The 24,365-nt window shown below is 44.7% G+C and overlaps 1 protein-coding gene across 1 annotated transcript in view; it reads right to left on the reverse strand.

Annotated features, from left to right (window-relative positions):
• Positions 1-24,365, reverse strand: part of HDLBP (high density lipoprotein binding protein) — a 173,142-nt gene that overhangs the window by 94,250 nt on the left and 54,527 nt on the right. The window contains exons 5-10 of the mRNA XM_085879608.1: positions 18,878-19,093; positions 18,304-18,510; positions 17,871-18,086; positions 4,378-4,584; positions 3,281-3,388; positions 2,992-3,096 (exon numbers count right to left, since the gene is read on the reverse strand). Of these exons, the coding sequence (XP_085735734.1) occupies positions 2,992-3,096; positions 3,281-3,388; positions 4,378-4,584; positions 17,871-18,086; positions 18,304-18,510; positions 18,878-19,093 (1,059 nt within the window). The remainder of the gene's footprint in view (positions 1-2,991; positions 3,097-3,280; positions 3,389-4,377; positions 4,585-17,870; positions 18,087-18,303; positions 18,511-18,877; positions 19,094-24,365) is intronic.

A 24,365-nucleotide genomic window follows, 5' to 3' on the forward strand; every position in this document is an offset into this window, starting at 1 on the left:
GTCTGCTCGTCTGTCCATTCAGGGTGGGGCTGCAAAATCAAATTGCCAGCATTTTGTTTGCTCTGGATAGATTCTCAGGCCTCATGGGCCTGTATTGTAAGGCTCGTGCTGACTCGCAGCTTTATCGTAACTCTAATTCGATATAAGATTTAATTTTTCAGTCGCCAAGATGCTTTAAGACTCATTCATAGCGAAAGGGGACCAATAAAAAACATGAATATTGACGTTTTAACTTTTTTAATTTTTAATAATTATTATTATTTGAAAACGCATTTTTCATGGTTGTTTTGAATTTATCTGGTGAGGTGAGATGCGGAGAGAGGGAGACATTCATTTCAAAGTAGGAGAGGGAGAGGAGAGAGAGGAGAGAAGCGGTGAGAGGAGAGAGAGGAGAGAGAGGAGAGAAGCGGGGAGAGGAGAGAGAGGAGAGAAGCGGGGAGAGGAGAGAGAGGAGAGGAGCAGGGAGAGGAGAGAGAGAGGAGAGAAGCGGGGAGAGGAGAGAGAGGAGAGAAGCAGGGAGAGGAGAGAGAGAGAGGAGAGAAGCGGGGAGAGGAGAGAAGTGGGGAGAGGAGAGAAGTGGGGAGAGGAGAGAAGTGGGGAGAGGAGAGAGAGAGGAGAGAAAGGGGGGGGGGAGTTGCATTGTTCCCACAGTGCTGCGTTTGGCTTCAAACATACAAAAGTGTAATTTCCTTTTTTTTTTTTTTAAATAAAAATTCATTTTTCCCCATATTTCTTTTAAAGTCATGTAAAACACCTCCAGGGACCTCTAGAAATGCAAATACTGTATATGTCGAATAGGGGGACAAAGTATGAAAGTCTAACATGTGATGCATGTCGACCATCTCGGGACCCCTTTTGAATGCTCTTCCCGGGCACGGTGTTTACTTTAAAATTAAAGCAGATTGTTCAAAGTCTTTACTGCCAGAAACAAATTTTAGATCGATTTTAAGAGATGTTTTGAATGTATCTGGTTGAGCACAATGCGGGAAGGGGGTGAGAGGACAGAGGCGAGAGTAGGGGGTGGAGAGGAGAGGGTTGAGTGGGGGAATATGGGAGAGAGAGTGGGGCAATATGGGAGAGAGAGTGGGGCAATATGGGAGAGAGAGTGGGGCAATATGGGAGAGAGAGTGGGGCAATATGGGAGAGAGAGTGGGGCAATATGGGAGAGAGAGTGGGGCAATATGGGAGAGAGAGTGGGGAAATATGGGGGAGAGAGTGGGGAATATGGGGGAGAGAGTGGGGGAATATGGGGGAGAGAGTGGGGGAATATGGGGGAGAGAGTGGGGGAATATGGGGGAGAGAGTGGGGGAATATGGGGGAGAGAGTGGGGAATATGGGGGAGAGAGTGGGGGAATATGGGGGAGAGAGTGGGGGAATATGGGGGAGAGAGTGGGGGAATATGGGGGAGAGAGTGGGGGAATATGGGAGAGAGAGTGGGGGAATATGGGAGAGAGTGGGGGAATATGGGAGAGAGTGGGGGAATATGGGAGAGAGTGGGGAATATGGGAGAGAGAGAGAGTGGGGGAATATGGGAGAGAGAGAGAGTGGGGGGATATGGGAGAGAGAGAGAGTGGGGGGATATGGGAGAGAGAGTGGGGCAATATGGGAGAGAGAGTGGGGCAATATGGGAGAGAGAGTGGGGCAATATGGGAGAGAGAGTGGGGCAATATGGGAGAGAGAGTGGGGAAATATGGGAGAGAGAGTGGGGAAATATGGGAGAGAGAGTGGGGGAATATGGGGGAGAGAGTGGGGGAATATGGGAGAGAGTGGGGGAATATGGGAGAGAGTGGGGGAATATGGGAGAGAGTGGGGGAATATGGGAGAGAGAGAGAGAGTGGGGGATATGGGAGAGAGTGTATGGGGGAATATGGGAGAGAGTGTGTGGGGGAATATGGGAGAGAGAGAGTGGGGGAATATGGGAGAGAGAGAGAGAGAGTGGGGGATATGGGAGAGAGAGTGGGGCAATATGGGAGAGAGAGTGGGGCAATATGGGAGAGAGAGTGGGGCAATATGGGAGAGAGAGTGGGGAAATATGGGGGAGAGAGTGGGGGAATATGGGGGAGAGAGTGGGGGAATATGGGAGAGAGTGGGGGAATATGGGAGAGAGTGTGTGGGGGAATATGGGAGAGAGAATGGGGGAATATGGGAGAGAGAATGGGGGAATATGGGAGAGAGAATAGGGGAATATGGGAGAGAGAGTGAGGGATGAAGTCTTGAAGTCACATTTTACAATATGTGGAATTACATGTTTCAGATTACAATCTCTATTTCACATTTTGAAAAAACTACGTGCTGCATCTAACTTACGATAGCCAAATGTCAAACATGTATGTCTATGCCCGTAGGTTTCCCGTGGATGTACCGACTGGTATTGCATATTACACAAACTTTCCTCTCACACTATTGGCATGGCCAAAGACAAGCTAGTCCAGATTTGGCATCAGAACAGTTTCATCTCAGTTTAACAGTGGGCAGCTATCACAAGGGGCAGCTCGAGCAGGGGGGTTAGGGAGGGGATTCTCTACAGCCCTAAGCTCAGCATGCAGAGTAGTTGTCGTAGTCGATACAGAGAGCGCAAATGATGCAGCTAATCCAAAGCAGAGAAGTTACCCAGTCCATTAGGCATATAATTACTGTCTCTTTCCAAAAGATTTGTGGGATATTTAAAGTCTACAACCTGAATGCAAACAGGACAATTGACGTTTCATCTCTATCCTAGTAACAGCATGCTTTGAGATTAAGTGCTCCTTGTTGGAACTATAACAAGAAGGGAGTTTTTCTTTTCTTTTCTTTAATCAATTGCAATCGAATGAGGCACCAATCTCAAATTAAGCAGTAAAATAAATAATCCATATCAATTGAGATACTGAACCAGATCTGAGCTAATGTCAGTGTGATCAAGTTTTAACATGATATTTTCCTTTTGTTAAAACCAGTAAATAAGGTTGTATAAAATGAATGACAGCAACATTTTTCCAGAGTGTAACTTACCAAGTCCTTAACTATCTCTTCCAACTGTGCCTGCGCTTGGTGAACCTCCTCGGTAGGCCCTTCAACCATGATGTTATCCTCACCATCAGTAAACTCAATGTGAACCTAGAAAATCATACAGCAATCTTGGAGAGCCATAATATAACTAACTCATTCACATTCAAGTAGAAAATTAAAACGTCTCCCTCATATATGAATCTTCAGCCTGAAAGTGTTGAAACATATGTCCCCAAATACAGTGGAGCAATGTGACATTGAGGCTGAAATAAATGGACGAACAGCAGCACACCTTGGGAAGAGACTGTGTTATTCTGCTGATGTTCTGTCCCTTTTTGCCAATGACAAAACGGTGCAGCCACGCAGGAGCATGAACGCTCATACAAGCAACACTATTTGCCTGTAGAAGAATAAGAAGCAAGAAAACAACACAATCACCATTCACTTCCTCAGCCCAAAACCTTTACATTTAATGCCAAAAAAGGAGAGCAGACAGGATGGTGTTCTGTTTAGTTGCATACAGTTGGGCTCGTGCCTTTGTGCTTAGGAATGTCCCTCCCCCCCAACCTCTCATGTATATGTCCAATTAATAATTGGTTTTGTCCATACGGTGTGAGCTGTTAACTTCTATACATGGTCAATTATTGTACTCATCATAATCAATCATCAATATCTTCAATATCACTTGATGTGTTATGCATGTGAAAAAAAAAGTGTGTGTGTGTGTGCGCGTGTGCGTGTGCGTGTGCGTGTGCGTGTGCGTGTGCGTGTGCGTGTGCGTGTTTTATTGGGTCATTCTAGTGTTGGGTTGAAGGTAGTGCAAAAGGGACAGGAGAATCGCCTCCTTTGGCCTACTGTTCCCTGTTTTTACTTTGCAGGGTCAGTACTAAACTACCCCTGGCATAACTGATTATGGATGCCAAACAATACTTTTGACAGCTCCAAAAATACAATGGATAACAAAAAAATAGCAATCAAAGAAAACGACAAGGATTTCGAAGTCATATTTTTTTCCTTTAAGTCACGCATGGAATAAATTGTGACACTCATGGGAGGGTGACAGTCCAGATCAAACAAGTTATTAATACCACTTATCGGTGGAAAATCACAATGAAAGAACAATCAATAATGGTCTTATGAGAATGGTTATCATGAAAGTTACTTGAATGTCCAATGACATGACTCAATTTAACATGCTTACCGGATTCACACAGATTTCGAATATCAGGCATCATCACCAAAATATGTGACAAATTTGTATATTTAACCCAATTTAGTCAAAAACGTTGCAATGATTTTTCTGTCCATCTTTGGACACCTGCACAATAGCCCATTATCTCATCATCAAAAGAAATTATATGGGAGGGCAAGTCACTCCATGAGGGTCACCTTAGCGTAGACATGGGTCAGAGCAGGCCCGAGCTTGTCCTGCTCTCCTCGAAGGATTATAGTTTCGGAATTGCTGTCCAAAGCGGGTATCTCCACCGAGACACCGGTCTGCTCCATTATCTCTTGCAAGGTATTGCCCTTTGGACCAATTATATACTTGTGTTGTGATTTCTTGACCTCTACAGAAATGTTTGTCGTCTTACGCTTCTGCAATGCAAATAATACAATGCAAATGAAAACCAAACCCAAACAACAAATCCAATTCCACTTGAATTCTGCAGCTGAAAAACTTGCACTATTTGGTGAACTCCAAACATTCCATTTTTCAAAAGACCAATATAGAACCTTTTAATATACAAATATTTATTCTTCAAAAACATTTGGGAAATAAATAAATAAATAAATGAAGAAAGAAAGCTCATAAACACAAAATTATATCTCACACTCAGCCAACTTAAAATCTCTCAAACTTGAAGGATGTAACTGATATTGCACAATAATGCAAACCTCAAGTTGACTGAAATCAAGTCCAATATCAATTTAATCCTTTCATGTTCCCTATCAAACCGATTCATTTCCCATCAAGCAATAACAGTTGGGACTCAAACATATCATTACCATCAGCAGTCTTTATCGAGGATTCATAGAGTACAAGCATTTAATGTCAAATGATTTATATAATCTGGGCACAAATAACTAATATCCACAAGTAAAAATAATACATTCGATAACATTTATTGTTACCTTTGCCACCAGTGGTGGATGGAGGGCGTTTTCACCCGTCTGTATGAAAGCAGGATATCTCAAAAAGTTGTGTACCGATTCAGACAAAGTTTGGTGGACAAGTTGGGTGTGTGACAAGTACGAATCAATTTTGGTGAAGATCCGGATACTATAACTTAGAAAGAGATTTTTCACCAGAGAGATAGGGAGAAAAACGATATATAGCAGGATATCTCAAAAAGTTGTGGATGGATTTGGACAAAATTGGTGGACAGGTAGGGTGTGTGACAAGGACGAATTGATTCAATTTTAGTGAAGATCCAAATCCGGATCCAGACACGAGAATTTTGTTTAATTTTTTGAGTGATTCTTCACCATTGAGAGATGGGATCAAAAAGATATACAGTATAGTACGATATTTCAAACCGTGGGACAAATGACAAATCTTGGTGGATGAGTAGTAGAAGACAGAAGTAGGTGCAGCAACAACAACAACAAGCTGATCCGATTTTGGTTCAGGTCCAGATCCAGATCCAGATCTTGCCTCTCAATGGGATATAAAACGTAAACTGTTCGGCCTGGTGGAGGTATGGTCGACCGAGTGCTGCTCTAGTTCCTCCTTTTTCTCCCTGTTCCAGTCCCCTCATGTTTAACCCTTGAATTGTGAAACTCACTTTCATTCTGTATCAAAATCAGTCATTTGAATGCCATTCTGACACAGTCATCTGACTATTGGGAATACGTTGGTTTCAGCTCACTACCCTCTTTACAGGCATGTGTGATCTCATTTCACATGACTTCTCCCCGGTAATGTCGGTTATAGCTCATTTTAAATCATTTTCCAGACCACATATAATCATTTCAAATAAAATTACACGAGATGGCAACAAAATATTATGTATAAGTATAAATACTAAATATAGGATGAGCTCAGATTCCCCATTAAATGCATGTTTGGCCAGGCTGTTCAGTAAAATGGACATTACATGTGTGTCAGGAGGTGTCACAGGCTGTTATTTGTTTGTGCAGTGGTGGTGTGCCGAGGGCTTCTTCTTCCTTCCTTCCTTCCCCTCTCCGGACGAGGCCCCGCCCAGTCGGCTGAGAGGGAATGGCCAAAAAGAGGAAGTAAAACTAAGGGGAGGAGTTTTGTTGGCTTCGAAAAGGGGAGGAGCCAGTGGCTTGGAGGCGAGCAGAAGAAGAAGAAAAGACAGTGGTGATTCTGCCGGGAGAGAAACTGGACTTGGGTGCACCGGGTCTGTCTGTCTGTGGCCTGGAGAAGCGAGCCAGGGCCGAAGGAAAGGAAGGGAAAGGACTGCAGGAGGTCTGTCTGCCCTCGGCTGGATGAGAGACAACTGGTGGGAGTCGTGATCTGCTGTGTGGGGGACGGCTGTGTCTGTCTGCGATCTGGTTCGTGAAGGAGGCCTGGTGAACAGGCCAGGCCTGGACTTGTATGCTGGACCTTGTGAGAAACCAGCTGAAACCCATCATCGATCTGACGGTCTTGTGCCGTCGACCTTACGTGGGGTCAGAGCGCGCGGAGAACGTATGCGGTGCGACAAAGGAAGGCGAGCGCCATCTTGCCACGTGGCGTGCTCGAGCTATGGGCTTGAATCCGTGGACATCGGCTTGTCACGAGTGACATTCGTGCTTTTGACACTTTCCTCTCGTCCATGAAACATCACCAAGTACTCTGTCTTGTCTGCATGCTGTCTGTCTCTCTTGGCTGCATGTTGTTTAAGGTATATCGCGGTAGGGACCCCCTTAAAACCCGTAATCCATCGTTCCCTAGTTAAGAACGTTTTATAGATTAATTAAAACATTGTCGTGAATGTTTTGCTTGTGTTGTGTTTCCCTAATGTGCCCCAGAGGAATAAATTCGCCAGATTCGTAAAAAAAAAATGGCTACAGATTGGAGCCGACACCCATCAAACTACACCGTCTGAATCCTCAACAGTCTGGTAGTCAGGAGCAGGATATTTGGACCTGTGGTGCATTTCGCACCCCGAACATTGGTTTCGAGAGGCGCGAAGAAAGAAAGAAAAAAAAAAACGGTACAAATTTGATTTGATTATATTTTGAGCGGATCGGGTGTAAAACTTGGAAATTATAAAGAAAATAGAGTCGCAAAATGGCAGCGCGGCTCAACCTTGGCGCGACACGAAGCGGGAGTGGGCTATTAGTAGCGCAATGAACGGCACAACATGAGGTGGAGGCTCCCAGCTACCGGTTCAAACCACCGTGGTCACGGCATGCGCCATGGCAGGTGAGGCAGGACGACTACGTGAACATTGGCAAGCTTCAGACACAATTGGGGGATGCCTTGGAACAGGTGAGGCGTTATGAGAATTATATAAAGGAGGTACAAATTGAATTGGACGAGGCACAATGGCACGCAGACGAGTTTCAGAAAAAAAAGATGTGTACGGTGGGTTACAACAATTGGCCGATGTACGGGAACGAATTCGGTGGCTGAAAGAGGACTTAGCCAACAGAGTCGACTAACTATGTGGAGAAAAGAATAAAGTCGTGTTGTTTACCCATAATTTGGGATATGAGAAGAGTGAACTGAACAAAAGAATAGAGGAAGAGCAGATTGGTATCTCCCAGGATAGGAAGAGCTTGGAGGAAAAATGGAAAAAAAAGCCAGAAAAGGAAAAATCTGAACATGATTTGGAATTGAAACAACTGAAGGAAGAGGTAAGATCAGGCAATCAAATAAGAGAAAGCCGAGAACAGAAGATAAAAAAAGAGAAGAGAAATCTCTGGAGCATAGGAAGGAAGAATTGTTGGAAAAGTCAAGACAGTTCGAAGAACTACAGGGAGAAATGAGGAAAGTAGAGAGGAGTACCCATAAGTTGGAACAAGAGAAGAGCGAACTGAACGAAAGAATAGAGGAAGAGCAAATTAGTAACTCCCGGGATAGAGAGAACTTGGAAGAAGAATGGAAAACAAAGCTGGAAAAGGAAAAACGAAAAAAAACAAAGCTGAAAGAGGAAAAACAGGAACACGATTTGGAATTGAAACATTTGAAGAGAGAGGTAAGAGCAGGCAATCAGAGAAGAAAGCCGAGAAGGGGAGATAAAAAGAGGAGAGAAATATCTGGAACAACTAAAGGAATACGGTATGAAAATAGACAAAATGAGGAGGGAAGAATGCAAAAGAGGTGAGGAGGCGAGAGAAGAATTATGGAAGAGCTGCTGAGTTACAAAAACACCAAAACAAAGAGAGGGAATTACAAAACGAGCTGAGGATGTTAAGAGAGGAAAGAAAGAGAACGGAGAATGAAACGTTAAGGAACCACACTGTGCAGATCGAACAATTAGAAGCCAAAGCAAGACTAAAGAATGAGATGCAAGAAAGACTAGTGAAAGAACAACGAATGAAACAGGATAAGGAAATCAACCAATTGAAAGAAACTACGAGATTGGAGAAGGAAGAACATGAGAAACAGTGGGAGAGGAAACAAAAAGGACAAGAACAACTAAAGGAGAAAGCAAGGTTGGAGTACGCGGAGATGTTGGAAGAACAACGAATGAAGCAGGAAAGGGAAATCAATAAATTGAAGGAAACTACGAGATTGGAGAATGAGGAAAAAGAGAGACAGTGAGATAAGAAACAAAAAGAACAAGGAATGAAGCAGGAAAGTGAAATCAATAAATTGAGGGAAACGATGAGATTGGAGAAGGAAGAACAAGAGAGACAGTAGGATAAGAAACAAAAAGAACATGGAATGAAACAGGAAAAGGAAATCGACAAATTGAAGGAAGCGACGAGATTGGAGAATGAAGAACAAGAGGGACAGTGGGATAGAAAACAAAAAGAAAACAAATTTGAAATTAACCAACTCAAGGAGAGAGCAAAGTTGGAGTACACGGAGATGGAAAAACTCCGGAAAGATAACAAACAACTAAAAAGGCTCAGAGAGGAAGAATGACTCAAATGGAAAGGAAAATGGAGCCAGGAAGTAGAACAGCACAATAATATGGGATGTGTGATATCACCACAGGGAGTAATGTTAGTGGTGCGGAACGTGATTGACATCACTCGTCAGATGACACCACAATTAGAGCAAACCCTGGTGATGGAGACATTGAGGGAGCATATTGGGTTGTTGACGAATGAAACATATTTTAAGCAGGTCCAGCAGGTGGAGCTGACAACCCCAGAGGAGTGTGGCAAACCGATGATGTGCAACCTGCTGGAGAGAAGCGACCGGACAGAGGTGACTCTGGAAAGAAGCAGGGACGTGGGCACATGCATACATGGTGCGGACAAGGAGCTTAAGGTAGGAATCGAATTTTATGTTAATGAAGAGACTCTGTCCAATGGGGTGCACGTATGCGTGACCCATGAATGTGTGTGTGGAGTGCCTGTGAACGAATGCTGTGAGCCCACAGTCCAGACTACAGCACCGGTATGTGCTGCAGAGGCCGAAACGCGTGTGGGTACTCACCTGGCGGTCGAGAATGTAGCCCTGGAGTGCGAGGCAGTTGGTCAGTACACAGGCAAGGTTGAAGGTGTGGAATGTCAACACATAACCTTGGAATGTGTGTAGCCTGCTGTGTGTGGGAGTCCTGAGCATGGAATGAGTGGTGACATCGGAAATAGGTTAGAGGTGCAAGGGGAAATAGAAATGCCACCAGAACAGAACTTGAGCCAGGGGACAAGAACCATAATAGACAACTCCGCATGGGTTCTTACAGAGTTGGAGGTGCTGCATCAAGGAGCAGGCTTTAGAAATTGGATTTTAATTTCTCTATCAGCCTCACAGGAACTTTGGGGAAGAGCGCAGATGAGTAGAAAGTGGCACTGACATGTGTCACTTGGTCTTCGAACCTTTCTGAGCACACGAGGGGTTTGGCTAGGCGAGTGAGGTTTATCTGTCTTCAGGGAGTTATGGAGAAGAGGGGGATGCCACCTCCCTGATTGGGGTTTCCTGATTTCCGTGAACCATGGAGAAGAGGGGGAGGCCATTCCACCGATTGGGGTTTACCTGACTTCCGCGAACCCTGGAGAAAAGGAGGGGGTGGACCACAACCCCAAATTGAGACGCGACCCCTTTGAGCCGTGGCGGAAAGGCGGCGGGGTCATCTAATGGGTAATGAGGGATTCGTTCCCTCACTCCCCTTCCAATGAGCCAAAGAAGCAGGCCATATTGGGATTTAAGAAATTAATTGAAAATTGTACCAAAAGTGATTGCAAATTGAGAGATGACAGAAGGCACGAGTGGCACGAGTGGATTTGGGAGATTATTGGAAAAAGCAGTGGAGACATTACAGCCAGAGCCTTAGACACACCTGAAACAAGTGGATGACAAAGGGTGGCTTGTTTGAGGAAGGATTGAAATGCCTGGTTGGAACCATGCAGAGGTTCCATGAGGCTGGTGAAGAGATTTTCATGTTTCGTTTAAATTGTTGGAAATAAACGATTAGGGCAGTATGGAGTAGGCGAGCGGACGACGGAAGTAGAGACAAATTTATTGGTGTTTGATGAAAAAGTGTACCAGATAAATTTGATGACCAAGTGGGATCCGAGGGACTGGTGTGTTTTTGTTTTCACATAAAAGTGAAAGGTGTTGGATGGTGTTGTGGGCTGGGTGTGCGGCACTGTGGAATGAATGACGAAAGTGTTTGGGTGAATGGCGTGATTGTGCAGATGAGGAGAGTGAGTGCGAACAACGTACCTGTTGGTAGGAGTCTCTTAACCAAGTTATTGTAGGTTTTTATGACCTATTAGATTAGGGGGACTTAGAGGATTCGACATGGATTCTGGCTGCTGTTCCATTGTGCAGGCGGACTATGAGGGGTAGGTGCAGGCCAAGGTATGGGGATACTGGCTGGTAGTGTGACGTGGTATTGGAAGTTGGTGAGTCGGGAAATAGGGCACCAGGGCTTTGGGGGTTCCTGGTAGGTCAAGGCTGTCAGAGGTGCCAGGACAGCACCGTAGGGTTCAGTGCCAGGAGTGCATGGTAGGTTTTTGTGCCAGGAGAGCACAGTATAGGTGCTATGAGAGCACAGTATGGGGGCTAGAGAGAGCCACCCCTTAATTAGGAGTGCCAGAAGCACGCTCAGGTGAACCCCGAGGTCGCTGGGTGTCCTCCACCCCCGATTGGAAGCAGGCAAAGAGGCCTAGTAGTAGTCACACTCCCCAGCCAGCGAATTATGCCAAGCACCACCAAAATGGACAAAGACAAAAAAGGGCCTTGCCTAGGTTAAATAGAATGGAACAGTGTGCCAGGTCGGGAAAAATGGGTCATTAGGATCATTCCAGCCATAGTAGGGTTTGGTTCATTGTTAGAGCTACAAGTAAATGGTTAGGTTCGATGGACTCTCCTCCGCACCATTCATGTGCGACACCTGTTACGAGTAGTGTTGATGGGAAAATTTGTTAGCAAGGGCCAGGCTCGGTCACCCTCTCCAAGTGCCAGAGAAGCCACCAGCAAGTCATGAGCACACATCCATGAAGATAACTTCGAGTAAGAAACACACCATCCTGTCTGCTAATAAAAAAAGAGAAAGGAAGAAAAAAAAAAAAAAAGAGAGTGAAAGGAAGAAAAAAAAAAAGAAAAAAAAAAAAAGAGAACAACCAAAACAAGTCAGGCAAGGAAGGTTAAGGGAACACTCCATCTCACCTGGTCTGAGGTCATTACACCCACTTGCGTCCTCAAGAACATCTCCGAACTGCATTTGCTTACAATCGATATCACCGTGCCACCATTGCTGTGTCACCTGCTGTCCAATGCAGGGCTTGTTGCCTGCTGCTGCTTGTGAGTAGGCCATATGGGCCGAAGAATTTTTGTGGGCCATTGAGGCCAAAGTGCTTTTGTGGGCCATTGCGGCCGAAGATTCATGCCATATTGTGGGCCGTTGCGGCCGAATATTCATGCCATTTTGTCGGCTCAGTGGGCCGAAGAACTCTTTGTGAGATTAGGCCACTGGGCCGACTGAACTCACCTGGTGAGAGGCCAATAAGGCCACGAAGTGAGGAAACCCGCAGGAGTGAATGGACAATACTGCCGGGAGGGGGCATGAAGGAGCGAACACGGGAAAGAACTTTGAATGTTCTGCTCCTATGCCAATATTGGTGTTAAAAGTAAAATTGAATGCCCTCCCATTCAAATCCATAATTAGAATGTTAAGTAGTGTGCGTGGAGTGTGAATTTGTTTATTAGATTGGTGACCCGACACACTAGGATAGGGACAGGCCAATCTTACTGTGACATTTGGTTTTTGGAGTTAAGTGCTTCTCATGTTGTTGGTTAGAGTAAATGGGAGATCTGTGCTGTACGTTAGACAGGGCCATTGCCATGGGCTGCCCCAGATGGAGGCTCGGGAGAGCCTCGGGAGAATGGTGGGGGTAGTGTTACGGAAATGGCCCTTAGTAGGCTACCAAATATGGGATTAGCTCAGATCCCACATTAAATGCATGTTCAGCCAGGCTGTTCGGTAACATGGACGTTACATGTGTGTCAGGAGGTGTCACAGGCTGTTATTTGTTTGTGCAGTGGTGGTGTGCCGAGGGGTTCTTCTTCTTCTTCTTCCTTCCCCTCTCCAGACGAGGCCCCGTCCAGTCGGCTGAGAGGGAGTGGACAAAAAGAGGAAGTAAAACTAAGGGGAGGAGTTTTGTCGGCTTCGAAAAGGGGAGGAATCAGTGGCTTGGAGGCGAGCAGAAGAAGAAAAGACAGTGGTGATTCTCCGGGAGAGAAACTGGACCTGGGCGTGCCGGGTCTGCAGTCTGTGGCCTGGAGAAGCAAGCCAGGGCCGAAGGAAAGGAAGGGAAAGGACTGCAGGAGGTCTGTCTGTCCTCGGCTGGATGAGAGACGACTGGTGGAAGTCGTGATCTGCTGTTTGGGAGATGGCTGCGTCTGTCTGCGATCTGCTTCCTGAAGGAGGCCTGGTGAACAGGCCAGGCCTGGACTTGTATGCTGGACATTGTGAGAAACCAGCTGAAACCCATCGTCGATCTGACAGTATTGTGCCGTCTACCTTATGCGGGGTCAGAGCGTGCGGAGAACGCGTGCAGTACGACAAAGGAAGGGAGCGCCATCTTGCCACGTGGCGTGCTCGAATCCGTGGACATCGGCTTGTTAAGAGCGACATTCGTGCTTTTGACACGTTCCTCTCATCCAGGAAACATCACCAAGTACTCAGTCTTGTCTGCATGTTGTTTAAGGTATATCTCGGTAGGGACCACCTCAAAACCCATAATCCGTAGTTCCCGAGTTAAAATGGGTTATAGATTAAATAAAACATTGTCGTGAATGTTTTGCTTGTGTTGTGTTCCCCAATAATTCTGGTCGATTCGGATGAAGTTGCCGCTATGGATTAATTTGTGTCGCGTTGAGGAACGATCCGTTCCATTGGCATATAAAACCAAAATGGTTACAGACTGGCAGAAAACACTCGGCATCTGACAAAACCAGTCTGTAACCGGGGTCTATTTCCCCAACTGGTAAGGTCCCGAGGCCTGTGCCGAGCCAGCCGGCGTTATAAACCCCGGAGACGGCTGTGGTGAGGGTGGCGCCAAGAGTCAGGTGAGAATCCCGCCACCGCTGAATCCGCAACAGTGTGTGTGTGTGTGTGTGTGTGTGTGTGTGTGTGTGTGTGTGTGTGTGTGTGTGTGTGTGTGTGTGTGTGTGTGTGTGTGTGTGTGTGTGTGTGTGTGTGTGTGTGTGTGTGTGTGTGTGTGTGTGTGTGTGTGTGTGTGTGTGTGTGTGTGTATATATATACACATACATATATATTGGAGCCTGGTGTTGGCGCAGTGGTTAGGGCAGCGGCTTGGGATCCAAAAGGTCCTGAGTTCAAGCCCCGTTGGGCCACTGAATTAATTCACCAGGGGGTTGACTCAGCCTGTCATCCTTCCGAGGTCGGTGAAATGAGTACCAGCATACTGGGCCGGTGTATACCCCGGTTAAAATAGGTGTACCATATCTCTGTGTCGTAAGAGGTGACCAGGGTTGCGTCAGGAAGGGCGTCCGGCATAAAACATGTGCCAAATCACTATGCGGATCATACGGATGATCCGCTGTGGCGACCCCTAACGGGAGCAGCCGAAAGAAGAAGAAGAAATATATATATATATATATATATGTAAATAAATAAATAAAATGTTTGTGGGGTGGATGAAGGGATTTCATAAGACAGATAGCATTGTGTAGAGTTGCTTGGCCCGCGGACGTGTAGGACAGTGCTTCTCAACCTTTTTCAACTCGAGGCACACTGGCTCTGAGGAAATTTGAGGCCCATCATACAGAATCATAATGAGAAAAATGGCAATAAAACTTGATGCCAAAACAAATCATTATGCTTACCTTTAATGAGACACTTGAGCTTGCTTCTTGCAAATAAGATGGTCAAGTCGTGGTTTGATGGGGGACAGGCTCACACGCAAAGTGGCATGCAGAGTGTCTGTTTTTAGACTATTTCGTGCTTTCGATTTTGTCACAGTTACAGTCGAGAAGCCCAATTCACAGAGATAGGTTGCGGTGAATGGTAAAAGAAATCTGATGGCACGCTTTGACAAAGAAGTGTATTCATTGCTGGCCAATATCCAGAATGAAGGAAGGTCGACTTGTGCATGCTGAAGCTTCAGACTACTGTCTGCAGAAAGTTTCATCAGTTCATTTTCAAGTACAATGGACAAGGCCACATCTTCTGAAGCAGGATCCACTGAGAAAGGGTTCAAAATCCAAAGGTTTCCTTGCGTTGGGTCCTCTGGAAAGTAGTCTGCAAACTTTTGTGATAACTCGGTCAAATGCTGGATTATGAGCCCAGATATGTCTGTATGAGGAGTGGATTCCAAAGTTTGACTCAGAAGTGGAAACATCTCAAGTTGTCCATCCTTCATTTTTCTGTTCCAAAGAACAAGCTTTTTCTTGAAGCCTTCAATTTTGTCAGTGACCAAGAACACTGAACTGTTCCTACCTTGCATTGATATGTTGAGCTGATTTAACTGGTCAAACACATCTGACAGGTAAGCCAATTTGGCAGAAAAGTTATCATTACTGTAATGATCAGCAAGTGGTGAGTGTTTCTCTTCAAGGAACATGTGGACTTCATTTCTCAGTTCAAAGAGGCGATTAAGCATACGTCCTCTTGAAAGCCACCTCACCTTACTGTGGTACAGAAGCGGCAAGTGATCAGAATCAAGTCTTTCACACTGTGCAGCAAAACACCTTGAGTTGAATGCACTCTTCTTGATGAAGTTCAGTTTTAACAGCTACATTAATGACTTCATTCAGCTCTGGAGACATCTGCTTTGTTGCCAGATTTTCTCTATGTAAGAAGCAGTGGGTCTTCTTGGCATCTGGTGCCCTCTGTCAGATCTGTTTTACAACACCACAATGGACTCCTGTCATTGATGCAGCACCATCTGTGCACACACCTACGCAGTTCTTCCATTCAATACTTTTGTCAGTGAAGTATTTGTCAAGGCAGAGCCTTACATCTTCTGCAGCTGTTTTTGTGGGAAGGTCTTTGCAAAACAGTAGATCCTCATGAACATCACTGTCCCCACAGTACCTCACGAAAACTAGCAATAAAGCATTATTGCGAATGTCAGTAGATTCATCCAACTGAATGGAAAAACACAGACTGGCCTTTATTTTTTCCACCAGTTGCCAGTCAACGTCATCACTCATTTCAACAATTCTTCTCATCACAGTATCATTAGAGAGTGATACGGACTGAAGTTTGGTTGCAGCTGCCTCTCCAAGAATTTCTCGACACATAAACAGCGCTGCGTAAAATAAGCTCATCCACGATTGTGAAAGCTTTCTTGCTACGAGCAATACGAGCAGCAACCATGTAGCTAGCTTTCAATGCTGATTTTGACAGAGTTGTAAATGTTGTAATCACTTTCTGCTGTGCCTGAAGTCCAGCCCTTTTCCTCTCAAAATATCCCTTTGGCTTACCTGCACTATTCAGGCGTCTTGTGTTTAAGTGTCTCTGAAGCTTTGACGGTTTAAGCGCCTCGTTTGACAGGATTTCAGCACATTCAACACACTGTGCTTTTGGCTCAACATCACTGCCTGCCATCGTGAATCCATATTTAATGTAATCGGGGTCATATTTCCTCACCACAACCTTTCGAGATTTTTCCGGAGCAGATTTGTCTTCTCCATCACACTTTCGTTTCAAAAAAAAAAAAATAAAAAAAAAAAAAAAAAAACCGATCCATTTTCGGTTCAAGAAATTATCCGCGAAAGTTGAAAAGTTTACAAAAACTTCAAGTTCGTGAACGCATGAACCAAGTACAAGGCACGTACATGCATACACACACATCGCATATATGCGCACGTGCACAATACACACGGATATAGTACGTTCACATCACAGTTACATGTAGATGGAACACACGCAAACCACCACTGCATAAACATGACATACGTAAGCACAAAATGACTCAATCTATCTCTCTCGTGCGCACTCGCTAGACGGTTTCAGAAAGACGGAAGTACAAACAGACCGAGCTGAATTCCAGCTGTGTCGTGTAAGTCTTGCACTGTAAGATCAGAACATTTTTATATACTTCTTCTTTTCTTTTTTGCCGATCTCGCGGCCCACCTGTGAGGGCTCCGCAGCCCACTGGTTGAGAACCACGGGTGTAGGAGACATCAATGTCACAAAGTAGGGAGACTGAGCTTAAGTGTTACGTGTCACCACCCGGGGGGGGGGGGAGGGGGAGGATGCGTGCTAATTAGATAGGGATTAGGGATAATTTCCCCAGTATGTAATCACCCCTCTAACTTTTCCCTATGTTTTTATATCTCAAGATTGGCAATAAAGGTGGGGAACATATCCATAAAACAACCACAAGCGGGCAGAAAGTCACGCCCCGAGGGATGATTGATGGGTGTGACATTAGATGCATGTTATCATCAATGTCACGAGTAATGAGGGTAGTGAAGGAGGAAGGATGCTGAGGATACTGAGGATCTCGATTTTGCTCTCGGCAAGACGAAGGCTGCTCGATTCTCGTATCCGTGCTGGTGAATTTGGCTTGCGTGCTGAGCAGGACGTTGGCCGTTGACGGTTCGGTTGAGCCGGGAAGTGTGTACAATTCTTAGGAGGGAAGGAGAGCATACCTCGTGGCCTCCTCACAGGGCCTCAGGGATTGTCTCGTCGGGTGGGCCATTGTTGTGAACAGACTGTGCGTTGCAGAGGAGCGTCAGCATATTCTCTCTGGAGAATAAACTACAGCGCGGTTTGTGAGCAATGACGTCGAATGACATCTCCGCACTGCCTGACGAACGGCTTGGCACCATTTTGTTGGGCGCATCTACAAAGCGCATATATATATATATATATATATATATATATATATATATATATATATATATATATATATATATATTCCGACTGATAACATAAAGAAGATTTGGTTTCCCTGCAGCTGGCTAACACCATGCAACACTTGGTACTGCAGACCTACAATGTTTTTGCAAGGTTTTATTCCTGCTCGCTGACCTGTAATGCTCACCAACAAGTTTCCACTCACAATATAAAACAGGTTCTATCAAAGCCATCACAATTTTAAACCAACGATAGCTCCTGAGCTGAAATAAATAAGTAAATGTCCTGAAGATTCCATCCATTGTTCTACCTGTCTACGAACAGAGGATGACACTCGTCTTCAAAATGAAGATAAGTTCTCCATTTTACTCTTAAAAGGTTGGAGATTTCTCCTTCAAATACAGAAAATGAATAAAGGCCTCGAGTAAGAATACAATCATCATAACCCATTGCTAACGATTCGTACATGCGCACCTTCTGCTCATAGATGTGGCGTATCTTAGCAGCTGCCTGAGAAACGGCCTCTTTTTCCCCAGTGATGACAATCTCATCCTTGCCAATGCTTGGAGGGGGTATGTTGATGCGTGTGCCCGTTTCACTCATCAGCTCGTTCACCACCTTGTTGAAGGCACCGGTGATGAAAGGGTGGAAGACTTTATCGATGCTCACACGCTCCACTGCTCGTTTGTCCTGGGAGAGAAAAAGAAAATAAAATAAAAAAGACCAAAGCTGTTACTCATATAAAAAAAACAAAAGCTATGTTTTTAAAGTTCTGCCTCTAACACAAACCAGTGCATTATTTAATCTAATAGGTCATAAAAAAAAATGGCAGAAGGTCAGATGGATAATTTTCGTCTGACCTCCAACACATCAGTTTGTACCCAAATCCCTTTTGGCCCTTTCAGACCTGCTCAGCTGAAATGAGCTGGATCTCATGACGGGCCTTTTCTATCCCTTCCTTTGTACCCGTGATCTTTATCTGGTTGCTGGTGTCTTCAGGACGTGGGATCTGAATCTTTGTGGCAGTCTTCAATTCCAAATCTTGCATTTTCTCTCCATTCCTCCCGATGATGAAGCGGTGGTGTTCCTTGGGAATTCCAACTGTTGCTGTTGCCTGATCAGGAAAATAAACACCACAAATTGGAAATAAAACAAATCTTGTTGTGCCACGCAGCATTTTTTAAAACAGTGATGTGATGCATGTTAATGACGATTCCCTGCTCCATGGTGGGGTGCCGATGGGAGCAGTTCAAGGTTTGTTGTCTGCATTACACAAGGCCTGCACTTTGTAATCAGTGGAATAGTAATGTGTAATTATTGCTGATTTCTCAACAGCATTGCAATGACAATTTTTTTTAACCCTTACAGTTTTTCTCATTAAAAACAACACAAGACACTATCGTGATGTAACGTTTACTGCAATAGTCTATTATTATTATTTGCTCAATGAAACAGCAACATCAGCAACATTGCTAAAATACCTGAGTTTGCAAGCGGGTGACAATTTCTTTCCGAGCTTTCATTACAGCATCCTGCTTTCCAGTCACCATGATGGAGAGGCCTTGGTCTTTCGAAAGAGAGAGCTCGATGTGGGCACCAGTTTTATGCATTATCTCCAAACAGATCTTGCCCTGCTCGCCTTCACCAAACTGGTTCAGATCTTTGTATTTTCGCTCCTCAAGAGGCACATGGAACACCTACGAAGACGGAACCAGAGTATAAAACCCAAATATTGAATAGCAAGCTGAGTTTAAAACAAGAGAGTGTGTCAGGACAAAGAAACATTTTTAACTTTTGATAAATGTGCTGTGGTCTCAAAAAGCCACCCCTCCCCCACTACCCACTCACCCCCCCCCTCCCAAAAAAAGAAAAAGCATGCAATGACCATTGTTATGAAATAAAACAAAAGCCAAATTTTAAAAATGAAGATTTGCTAGACATGAGTGTTATCAATTTTTCAAGGAAGTGAACATTTAAGAAGGAAGTGCAATTTATTCTGGAGTTAGTTATCCAGTTCCGTCAAGTCGTGGCGGACTTCTGGTGACATTAATGATCAGATTTCTAAAAAACATCCCCATCCTGCACTGCTTCACAAAGCTCTATTTGAGACAGCTTGATTGCAGCCTTCACTCCATCCACCAACACGTGCAAGGTCTCTTTCTTCTTCTTCTTCTTCCCTCAATAATACCCAGCATGGTGGACTTCTGCAAGCATGATGTGTCCAAAGTGTGACAATTTCTGTGTTCACACAAGCGTTTCTAATGTACATGGTGGTCTATTTTTTTTCCAAACACCGATTTGTTTGTTCTTCTTGCAGTCCATTGAATTTTTAACATTCGTCTCCATCAACACGTTTCAAAACTGGCAATCTTCTTCCTTTTTCACTGTCCATGACTCACATCCATACATTGCAACTGCAAATACCAGAGCATTCACCAAACTCCTCTTGGTTTGTTTTGTCACGTCTTTGTCTTTCCAGATCTTTGTCAATCCTGACATTGCTGTTCTACCCAACACGAACCGTCTATTAATTTTTCGTACACATTCTCGACTCACTTCAATCTTAGCACCCAGGAAGATCAAACCTTCCACTATTTCCACGTGATAGTCTCCCAATGTGAACACATCGATCTTCTCAGTTGACAAGATGTGTGTGTGTGTGTGTGTGTGTGTGTGTGTGTGTGTGTGTGTGTGTGTGTGTGTGTGTGTGTGTGTGTGTGTGTGTGTGTGTGTGTGTGTGTGTGTGTGTGTGTGTGTGTGTGTGTGTGTGTGTGTGTGTGTGTGTGTGTGTGTGTGTGTGTGTGTGTGTGTGTGTGTATATATATATATATATATATATATATATATATATATATATATATATATATATATATATATATATATATATATGTTAAACATATTAATTAAGACCGGCCATTTCACTTTTCCTCTTCAGGGTTTTCAAGTTACCTGAGGTTGTTGATACATCTTCCTCCAATTCTGACGACAGCCTCCATGTCATCACAGTTTAATATTATGCAGAATGAACAAATGGGTCATTCCATGTCAAATCATCAAAGAATCTGCCGTCATCCCTCAGATTTTTGTAAAACTTTGGGAACCAATTGGGACCCATGAAAAACGGCAAGAACTCAAATATGTTTGCTAACAGCCTCTTAATTAGTGAGATACAGACTAACGAACTTTGGACTAATTAGCACGACGTTGCGAATTCAAATGGCCATATCTCTAAAAGTATAACACCTAGAGAGCTGGTTTTGGTGTCATTTTAAAGGTATTTTCATGCCCTATGAATATGTCTGGGCAACATTTTCCTACCTCCAACCACAAAAAAGTTATCACAAAATATAAACTTCAATCGTGAATCCCCAAAAACTGTATCCTTCAAATTTCCTCAAATTCATCCCAGAGGTACCTTATGATGTCAAGAAGCTTCCACATAAATTTTGTGATGGGCACTCCAATAGTTTCTGAGATATGAGCAATAATGTACATGTACGTATGGCATATAGGTTCGAAAATCAGCATTTGTAATGTATTATACAATCAATAAGTGAGTTCAAGTACACAGTGTTCACTAACCTGAATGCTTTCAATTTCCTCTTCAATGCAGCAACAGCAGCACTTGTTTCTTCCCCTCAGGCTCAGTTGAAAATGAAAGTATATGATACTTCAAAGCAATTGATGGTCGTTCCCTGTGTTCCCTGTCATGGCTCGGTTAGAATGATTGTATAATACATTACAAATGCTGATTTTCGAACCTATATGCCATACGTACATGTACATTATTGATCATATCTCAGAAACTATTGGAGTGCCCATCACAAAACTTATGTGGAAGGTTCTTGACATCATAAGGTACCTCTGGGATGAATTTGAAGGATACATTTTTTGGGGATTCACGATTGAAGTTTATATTTTGTGATAACTTTTTTTGTGGTTGGAGGTAGGAAAATGTTGCCCAGACAAATTCATAGGGCATGAAAATACCTTTAAAATGACACCAAAACCAGCTCTCTAGGTGTTATACTTTTAGAGATATGGACATTTGAATTTGCGACGTCGTGCTAATTAGTCCAAAGTTCGTTAGTCTGTATCTCACGAATCAAGAGTCTGTTCGCAAAAATATTTGAGTTCTTGCCGTTTTTCATGGGTCCCAATTGGTTCCCAAAGTTTTACAAAAATCTGAGAGATGACGGCAGATTCTTTGATGATTTGACATGGAATGACCCAAATAAGGGGAGAGAATGCATCCTGGTGTAACCCCTTTTTCAATTCCCATCCATCCATTCTGTCTCTACATACTCTGTTCTCATTGTGGCTTCTTGTTTTGTGTGCAGGCTTCCGAACAGACATATCAGGTACTCCGATATCCCCATTCCTCTCAGCACAATCCACATGATAGAGGCCCTTTTTTGTTTTGTATACACGATCAAGGCTCGTGGAAGAGCGAGAGCATCAAGGAAGGAAGCAAATTGGAAAAAAGGAAACAAGAGAAGGGTAGAAGTAAGTGAGAATGAGAGCAAGAGAAGAGAGCAGAACAAACGACATGCAAGCTGAAAGATAGCAAGAATGGGAAGGGGAAAGCGGGGATGAAACAGAAAAGGAGCAAACCAAATGACAACAAACAAGCAAACAAAAAGAGGTGAGGGAGAGATCACAATAACATGGAAAAAGGTAGTGTTTGGGGGAAAAAGAGATCATGAGTAAGGATGGGAGATGACCTGAGGTAGTGATGAACATCTGTCTTAAAGGCCTGGAGGGAAGAATAGAATTGAACAGACTGCGGAAGTTAGCTCCACAGGCAAGATAAAATAGGAACAAATGAGTGGAGGTGAACAGTTAGCATGGATTTTGGGAGTTTAACAAGAAGGGGATTACGAGAAGATCATGTACACCCTGTTGAGACATGGGAGGGACAGAGCTAATAGAGTGCAGAAGGTGCAAGACCAAAAGGGATGTGGAAGAATACAGAGGCGCCACCACTCTGTCTGTGATGTGAAAGGAACTAAGTTTCGGAACTCAGCTTCGTCGTGGGAGATCCCAATGATCTTGAGAACCTTGCTGTCAACGACATCAAGAAGGGTAAGATGTGAGGCAGGGGTGCAGGCCCAATGCGAAAACCAGTACTCCATCAAAATGCAAATGAAGGCCTTGTAGGTTGTTACAAGTTCAAATTTGCCAAGGAAAGACCTTGCACGACCAAGGATGCCCAGTCGGCAGCTGGCTTTGGAGGCCATCTTGGAAACATTGTCTGCCCAAGAAAGATAATGGCTGATGACTGCCACGCTCGAGTCTGTGGCTGATCAGTGCTCCAGATGAGATACTGTTCTCGTCTTGGGGGATTTCATGCATCGACTGGAACTGATAGGGATGGTTATGAGCCATGTGTTGGTCCCCATGGGTCTGGAACTGTGAACCAGAATAGCGCCAAGTTCCTTGACTTTGCACGAAATCATGGACTTAGGGTGGCGAGTTCATGGTTTTAGCACCCACAAGCTCATCGCTGGACTTGGTATTCCAATGATGGTGGTGTGGCAAAGTATATTGACCATGTGCTCGTTGATGGGGGCTGGAGGATAATCCAGAACTGCAGGGTTGACCGGAGTGCTTAGTTCCTCAATACTGACCACCGGCTTGTTGTGGCAACTCTGAAGTTTCAGCTTAAATCCAGCAGAATGGTACCATCCCAGCCGAGGATGGATGGTGGCAAGCTCAAGGATGAGAGGGCAGCTGAGGAGCTTTCGAACAGGCTGAGTGGAGATTTCGGTGGTTTGGGTGCTTTGGGGGATCCTGAAGAGTTGTGGAGTGCCTTCAATACCACCATCCTTGATGTTGTCGGTGGATGTCTTGGAACTCACTGTCGGGTGAAGAAGAATTTTGCCTCAAGGGACACTGGACACCATTGACCAGAGTCGCCAGGCCAGGCTGAATGACAGAGCCGAGCTGTTCAGGGAGCTGAGGCATAAAACTGTACGTGTGCCAAGGGTGGACAAGGAGGCCTATGTGCGAGGAATCTGTGAGGGGGTAGAGCATCACATGTGGTCAAGTGATTCTCCTCCTGCTTACAGGGGAATTTGTGCATTGCGTTCCTCCATGCCCACCGCTCAGTACACTGCAGTTAGAGTAGAGAGTGGTGGGCTATTGACAGAGGAGTCCGAAGTGAAGGCCCACTGGGCCAGTTACTCTGAGCGGCTGTACCAGGCTGATCCACTAGCTATCGAGCTGGATGTCAGGGGAGTTACCATCCCTGTTGCTGAACCTACAATCAACAGTGGTCCACCTTTGTTTGTGAAAACACAGACTATGGTGAACCGGATGAAATGGGGTAAAGCTCCTGGGATCTGGGGCATCCATGGTGAACTTCTCAAGGCTGGTGGAAATGCTGGACTCGTTTCATTGCATGCAGTTCTGTGCTCTGTCTGGGACACAGGTATCATCCCAACTGACTGGAAGAGGGGCCTTGTTGTCCCTCTCTGGAAAGAGAAGGGTGATCGCCAAGACTGCAGCAACTTCCGAGGGGTGACGCTGCTCTCAGTGCCGGGCAAGGTCTTTGCTCGAATAATTGTTGATGGGGTTTGCCACCATCTGCTTGAGCACCAGCATCCAAAGCAGTCAGGCTTTACACGAAAGATGTCAACGATTGACCGTATCCTTGCTCTTCGGGTCCTCGCTGAACGCAGACGAGAGTTTCAGCAGGGGCTGCTTGCAGCCTATGTTGATCTCTGTAAAGTGTTTGATTCAGTGAACGGGGATGCCCTCTGGAGGATTCTTCTTCGTGGGGTGCCACCAAAACTGATCAATGTTATGTATGAAATATACTCTGGTATTGAGAGTGCTGTGAGATGTGGTAATACCATCTCCGACTTCTTTCCATTTGTTACTGGAGTTTGTCAGGGGTGTGTACTGGCCCCCACACTTTTCAGCACGTATATGGACTGGATTCTGGGGAGGATATCGGAGAGATCA

This window comes from Eptatretus burgeri, chromosome 4, assembly GCF_056783735.1.
Source record: "Eptatretus burgeri isolate ZD-2024b chromosome 4, Ebu_testis_v1, whole genome shotgun sequence".
NCBI classification, from domain to species: Eukaryota; Metazoa; Chordata; class Myxini; order Myxiniformes; family Myxinidae; genus Eptatretus; species Eptatretus burgeri.